The 6,486-nt window shown below is 51.4% G+C and overlaps 1 protein-coding gene across 1 annotated transcript; it reads left to right on the top strand.

Moving 5' to 3' along the window:
- The first annotated feature begins 1,028 nt into the window (after positions 1-1,028).
- LOC100900953 (peroxisomal biogenesis factor 19-like) lies at positions 1,029-3,118 on the top strand. Its single transcript, XM_003737905.2, has 2 exons — positions 1,029-1,113; positions 2,320-3,118. Exons 1-2 carry the CDS (start codon positions 1,029-1,031, stop codon positions 3,045-3,047), a joined length of 813 nt encoding a protein of 270 aa, XP_003737953.2. The 3' UTR covers positions 3,048-3,118.
- The last annotated feature ends 3,368 nt before the right edge of the window (positions 3,119-6,486 follow it).

Below are 6,486 nucleotides of genomic sequence, written 5' to 3'. Positions count from 1 at the left end.
CGATGCCGAATGTAAGAAGAAAGTGGACTATATTAGCAAGCAACCGCCCAAATCGTTGATGCACTCCAAGGCTTTGATGCGAGCCCCCCATCAGGCAGCGTTGCTCAAAGCAAACGAGGAGGAATGCAAGAGACTCGAAGAGAGATTCACATCCGACGAAGCTATGCGAGCGGTGGCAAACTTCTTCAAAGCGAGGGGGTCGAAGATGTAGGGGATTTCCCAGATCCTATTCACCAGATAAAGAGAGAGCCTGTGACTCGGTGAAACGAGTTGGATATGTTGTTTCGATATGTCGACGAGTGTTCCCGACGCGGGAAGGCTTGTAATTCTGTTCCGGGAGCCATGCATGGGACCTAGCTCAATAAAGTCAGATGTTTGCTGGAAGACCTTGTTGTTAGATTATACCTGTACCGGAGTCGGTGGCGATTCTCGACCGTCCACATCGATCTGCAACGCATTCATCCACCGAAGAGCGTTAGTGGCGCCCTCCTCGGTCACCTTAATCATAGCAGCTCCATCGTCGTCGGGCACCGAGCCGAAGGCAGTCGGCCTCTGCAGCTCGAAAGGAGGAAACTCACTTTTCCGCGAATTGTTTAATGGTTTAATAGTTTATTTGGATCAGATGGTACCATAGTATGTACACATCAACCTTTCGATTCAGGCGCGAGTTGGCTCGGCGGATCCCGAGGTTTCACGCTCCCATTTTTCGAGGAGGCGCTTCGTTGACTCCACGGCATGACGATTAAGCTCTGTGGTCAAACCCAGTTTGATTGCGAGTTCGTCTGTCGTGAAGTAACATTCGTTGCAATTGAAGATTACGTGCTCGAGTTGTTTTCGGATACACGCCGCATTTATGCATGTCGTTTCTGGGTCGGTGGAGAAGAGCGATCTGTGTCTGTTTGACGCACGAAACCCCGTCCATCTTCTCAAGTGTGAAATCGGAGCAGTGTGCGAGCCTTCGGTGATCGTGGCGAGACATTCAAGTTTCCGAATTCCGGCCAAATCCTTGGTCGCACCGGTGAACCACCATGGCTGAGAGCAAACCAGAAGTCGACTCCGAATTGGATAACCTGCTGGATTCAGCCCTCAACGAATTCGACGCTCAGAAAGAAAGTTAATCGCAGAAGGTCGCGCAAGCGAGTGCAGCGGAGTCGTCCGAGGCGGCAGCATCAGCAGCTGATCTCACCGACGACCCGGCCGCGTTCGGACTGAAGTTCAGGACCGTTTTGCTGATCGAAGTTTTCCCCGTTTCGAATTCGCTAGCGCAAGACTGGATGACGTCGATGCACCCTACAATAAATAACTCGCGCGGTGCTGTGGGAGCCACGAGACTTTTCTCCCCCTCACCTCGGATACTGCGCCATGATCGTCTTCTCGCATCCAGCGATCATTCCTGATCTGTCCCTCGTGAAGCTTAGATACATGAGAACTCTGACTGCGTCGAGCTATTGAATCACATCAGGGATGTACCACTTCAGAGGAGAAGAAAGTTATCGCGGAATGTTGAAAAAGATCACACCGCAGGTCCAAGCTGCCTTGGAGTCCGTCGTTTCGATCCCCCCTGCGAAATCATGTCTTAAGCCCGAGGAGTCTGTGAGAGCTCGGAATTCCTACCCCGGCTGACTCGCTCAACAGAAAAGATCACCTGCTAGCCTTTAAATCTGCCCTCTCCGAAAATCCCTCCCCCAAGAGAGAGACAGGTGGCGACTTCGAAGCTCGAGCCGAAGTACTCTTAAGGCGGTTCGGGAAATCATCTCAAATGCTATCCACGTTCCCGTGCAGTTGATCTTCTGGGGCAGAATAGTGACAATTGTGGGCTAGAGCCCATTGTTTGTGCACTCCGAACGTGAGAAATAACGTTCCCAAGATTTGGAATCATTGCCGTCAGTCGTAGGAGCTCGGAGAAGCGATATTCAGGTCGATTCCGTCCAGATTATACCTGTACCGAAGTCGGTGGCAATTCTTAACCGCCGACACCAATCTGCAACGCATTCATCCACCGAAGAGCGTTAGCGGCGCCCTCCTCGGTCACCACAATCATAGCAGCAGATTTCCTCCATCGTCGTCGAGCACCGAGCCGAAGACAGTCTGCCTCTGCAGTTCGAAAGGAGGAAACTCACTTTTTCGCGAATTGTTTGACGTACGGAACCCCGTCCATCTTCTCAAGTGTGAAATCGGAGCACTGTGCAAGCCTTCGGTGATCGTGTCGAAACATTCGAGTCTCCGAATTCCGGCCAAATCCTTGGTCGCACCGGTCAATCACCATGGCTGAGAGCAAACCAGAAGTCGACTCCGAATTGGATAACCTGCTGGATTCAGCCCTCAACGAATTCGACGCTCAGAAAGAAAGTGAATCGCAGAAGGTCGCGCATGCGAGTGCAGCGGAGTCGTCCGAGGCGGCAGCATCAGCAGCTGATCTCACCGACGACCCGGCCGCGTTCGGACTGAACATCGATCAGATGCGGGAATCTCTCAGTACGTTCATGAAGGGGAATCCGATGCTGAACGCCGAGAATGCCGGCGAAGATTCCGGGTTGGCCAAAGCCATGCAGGAAACGCTGGGGCTCTTCACGAAGTCACTCGACCGATTCCAAGAGCAAGGCGGTGAATTCAACCCCGAGGATTCCTCACGTGACGTCTTCAAGAACATGAACGTCGATGGAGCAGAGCCGCTCGGAGACATGTTATCCCATGGACTCGATGAGGTGCTGACCAAGAGCCTTCTGTATCCAGGTCTGAAGGACATCCACGATAGTTTACCGAAGTGGATCGACGAGAATCGCGAGAAACTCTCCGAAGATGAACTGACGAAAGTCGGATCGCAGAACGCCCTGGTGAAGCAAATCATCGAGGAGTATGACAGCGAGAAGGACGACGACTCGAAAGAAGTGAAGGCAGACAGACAACGCCGCATCCTCGAGTTGCTCAGTAAGATGCAAGCACTCGGAGATCTTCCGGCGGAACTACTATGTAAACAGCCGGGGATGGAAATTCCCGGGTTCGGAGACGGAACAGATGCGATGCCTCCGGAATGTGCGCAACAATAACCCCTGTGACCTGAGACTTCCTCATTTCGTCTATGGCGAAAATGCTGAAAGCGGCCGCGTAGCCGATTAGTCGCGTCTTTCATGTCAATCCCACACCGGTGATAAGCTACAAGTTTGAATTTTTCTAGAAGATCTACCATGACGAGCGTTGTTGTGAGGAATAAAGAGAGACTATTCTGGAACGAGTAATCCGGCGCTTTGCTTCAACCTGAGAGTGATCGGCTTCCGAAAGCTTCCAGATATCAGCTCGTTGCTTAGTTTTCGGTATAGAAGTCGTGCAGCGGAGGTTTCAACGGAGAAACACTCGGTCACGGCAGGAGAAGTGGCGTAGCGAGCCGGAGTGCCGCCCTGGGCGGTGATTCGAAATTTTCCGTTTTTTCACCGTGCTCGACGAAAATGCCGCCCCCCGCCAGATATTTTTCCTCGAAAACACTCCGTTTCTCTGGATGCGAAACCTCGAAATGCCGCCCCTAAAAGCTCCGTAGGAAGTGCCGCCCGGAGCGGTCCGCCCCCGCCTTACTACGCTACCGGGCAGGAGAGTCACGAAGCGGAGTGGATTCCCAGAAAAAAAGAAAGTCTCTCTTCCCTCTCGCTTCGAAGCTTGACTACAGGAAACAATTTTGCCCGTGTTTTTCAGGTAGCGGAACGATCGGAAAATCTCTCACAACAAACTCATTCCTCACCCGGAACGAACCACAGAGCTTTCTGAAGCCATCCTCGATGGACTCCTGTGAGTATCTATTTCCTCGTTATTCATTCAGGTCGACCATCAGACCAAACTTCTCAAAGGTTAGAACAGTGGGGCATTGACAATGGAAACTTATTTCAATTTTCTATAGGGACTGCATCGAGGTCACGAGCGAAGACATCCGAAATGCTGAGATGTCATCGAGAGGCGGCGCACCGGAAACCAGTTATGTCGCCTCCCAGTACCTGCAGAGGCGCCGGACGCAGTACGAGAAAGTTGCCCGCATGCGGAAACGGTACATGGTCCACTTGCGTCTCCGAGACGGGGCTTCAGAGATGGGCAGAGCCTTCGTCACTAGGTCGAACGAGAGAAAAATTTAAGGTGGGTTTGGGCCAAGGCCAAACGGGTCTAGGTAATCTTACATCACAACAAAGGCCGGCGGCCATTTTAATTGAGGGAGAGGGTGGAGACAGCGAGGATTCTACCCGCTGGATCAACGGCGCATCTTTAGGTAACCTTACATCACATCAGAGGCCGGCGGCAGTTTTTTCGAGGGAGAGGGCGGAAACAGCCAGGATTCTACCCGCTGAATCGAAGAGTCAATAGAGGGAATCGGAATTGGATTGATTTCCGAACTTTGATTTCTGCGGCCTATATATGACGAATACGGAATTCCCGTTTGCAAATGACGTGGAATCTGTTCAGCTACACGGTGGAGACTATATCAAATCGGTCAGGAACGTCCGCGAAGGCATGCTGCAAGATGATCCCCCATCTGAAGGTGAAGCCCTCCAAGAAGAAGAACAAGAGCCGATCGACGAGGATGATTTGTACAGCTGGTTCGCAAAGCGTATGGTGCTAGCCGATGCCGTCCAAGACGGCCAACCTGGTCCGTCTCATTCCGGGAATCCCGTTATCAATAACGTTGAATGGTTTTAGGTAGTCTCATTGGTGAGTATTCATACTGAGAGGTAGAAGTGTCTCGCTGGTCTCTCGTTGATGTTCGCTCACTTGATTGTAGATTTTATCTCGATTGCCCTCCACCCATATGCGTATTACTCATACGGTAGCAGAGCTAGGTATTAAAGAGATCAAAAAAATAATCTCAATCAGTCTGGCATTCATCTCCCGAAAATCTCTTCTACACCAGTATTTCATGACGGCTCCTGGCAGCTGGACAAAACTAGGAGTATTCCTCATCTAGCACTGCGATAATGTACTATACAGAAGTGTGGGGAGGCACAAGGATTCGATCTACAAGAGAGTGAGCGATCACAATCAATAATCAAGATCTAGAGAAAACTCCTCCAACATTCGGTAATTTGTAGTGACGACTGAGATCCCAGCCACGAAACCTCAGCCTCATTGAAGATCGGAGGATCATCTACGGGATGACACGGACCAAGTTGGTCGACTTCTCGAGAGAACAGGACGCCATGCATAAGTTGGAGGGGGGGGGCATATCATCTAGTTCTTCTCAACATATTTCAATGCAATTTGTTGTAGTTCTTCGATCCACCCTTGCCGGTACACTCCCGATTCCCCGAATCGCATCCCCCAGAATCGCATCTCCCCGAATGAATCCTCCCCCGATTCGGGCGCGCTGCTGGCCTATTCAGGACTCAGCGAAGCTCCTACGATTGTCCAGAATGTCCGACATGAAGCAAGTTTTCAATTCTTCCGGCGGATTATCGAAGCCACAGCAAATCAAACCAGCAGCCAAGCCTGCTCACGGGTTCTTCCCAGACATGACGGGATAAGAACGTGAACTTCCTTCTGATTGCTGTTGATATCTCGGGATTCTCAGCGAGTTCCATCTACGAGATCATCATCGGTGCAAACGCTCTTCCCTAATCTGTTCGGATTCATGGATATCGATCCCGGAGGCTAAGACCCGTACGAGAACTCACAGAATAGAACCGAAGGAACTTCCACTCTCGAATTGCTCGATGGAGTCGGAGTTCTCTAACTCAGTGGTTCCCAACCTTTTTCTTCCACGGGTTCCTGCAGGGGTTCCGTAGGGGTTCCGCAGGTAGACTTTGGGGTTCCGCGCAATCCGCCACGGAACCCTTGGGTTCCGTGGAACCCCGGTTGGGAACCTCTGCTCTAACTCACAGCATTTTGAATGAGGTAAACCGATTCGCTCCCGGTTCTCTCGTCTTATCCGCTTCACAGCGCTCATAGCACTCGGATCGATATTAGTTTACGTTTAGTCTTCACCACAGTTTTCTTCTAGAATCATAGAAGCTCCGCTCAGCCTGAAATGAGTCAGCAGCGCGCCTGAATTGGGGGAGAATTCATTCGGGAAGATGCGATTCTGGGGATGCGATTCGGGGAGATGCGATTCGGGGAGTCGGGTCATAACCCCTTGCCTGGGGTCGCTTTGGCGCGGTTGCTGAGCAATGATGTGTGAAGCTGATGAAAAACTCCAATTAAGAATGCTTTCTGTACAACACGAAGGTATCGATTCCGGAATGAGGGGCCAGTAGGGGGTTTTCCGAGACGCAGTCATAGATCGATGCGATCCGGAGAGGGTGAACGAGGTCGCCTTTCAGGTTGATACAGATGAGGAGGAAGGCATCTGCAGTCGACGATATATTCTATACCTGACCTATAGGTCTTTGATAAACCCTCTCTTTGTTTCCGCCCTCTCCCTCAAAAAAACTGCCGCCGGCCTCTGTGGTGATGTAAGGTTACCTAGACATGCGCCGTTGATTCAGCGGGTGGAATCCTCGCTGTCTTCACCCTCTC

The sequence above is a fragment of the Galendromus occidentalis genome, unplaced genomic scaffold (genome assembly GCF_000255335.2).
Source record: "Galendromus occidentalis unplaced genomic scaffold, Mocc_1.1 scf7180000075633, whole genome shotgun sequence".
Taxonomy (NCBI): domain Eukaryota; kingdom Metazoa; phylum Arthropoda; class Arachnida; order Mesostigmata; family Phytoseiidae; genus Galendromus; species Galendromus occidentalis.
The sequence above is the reverse complement of the archived record's forward strand: the minus strand, read 5'-3'. Positions and strand labels throughout refer to the sequence as shown.

What these genes read in the sequence shown, in the direction of transcription:
- LOC100900953 (XM_003737905.2), top strand. Translation starts at nt 1,029, where the DNA reads ATGGCTGAGAGCAAACCAGAAGTCGACTCCGAATTGGATAACCTGCTG. An exon ending in ATTCGACGCTCAGAAAGAAA is followed by an intron (nt 1,114 to 2,319) that starts GTTAATCGCAGA and finishes TGCTGGATTCAG; the next exon opens with CCCTCAACGAATTCGACGCT.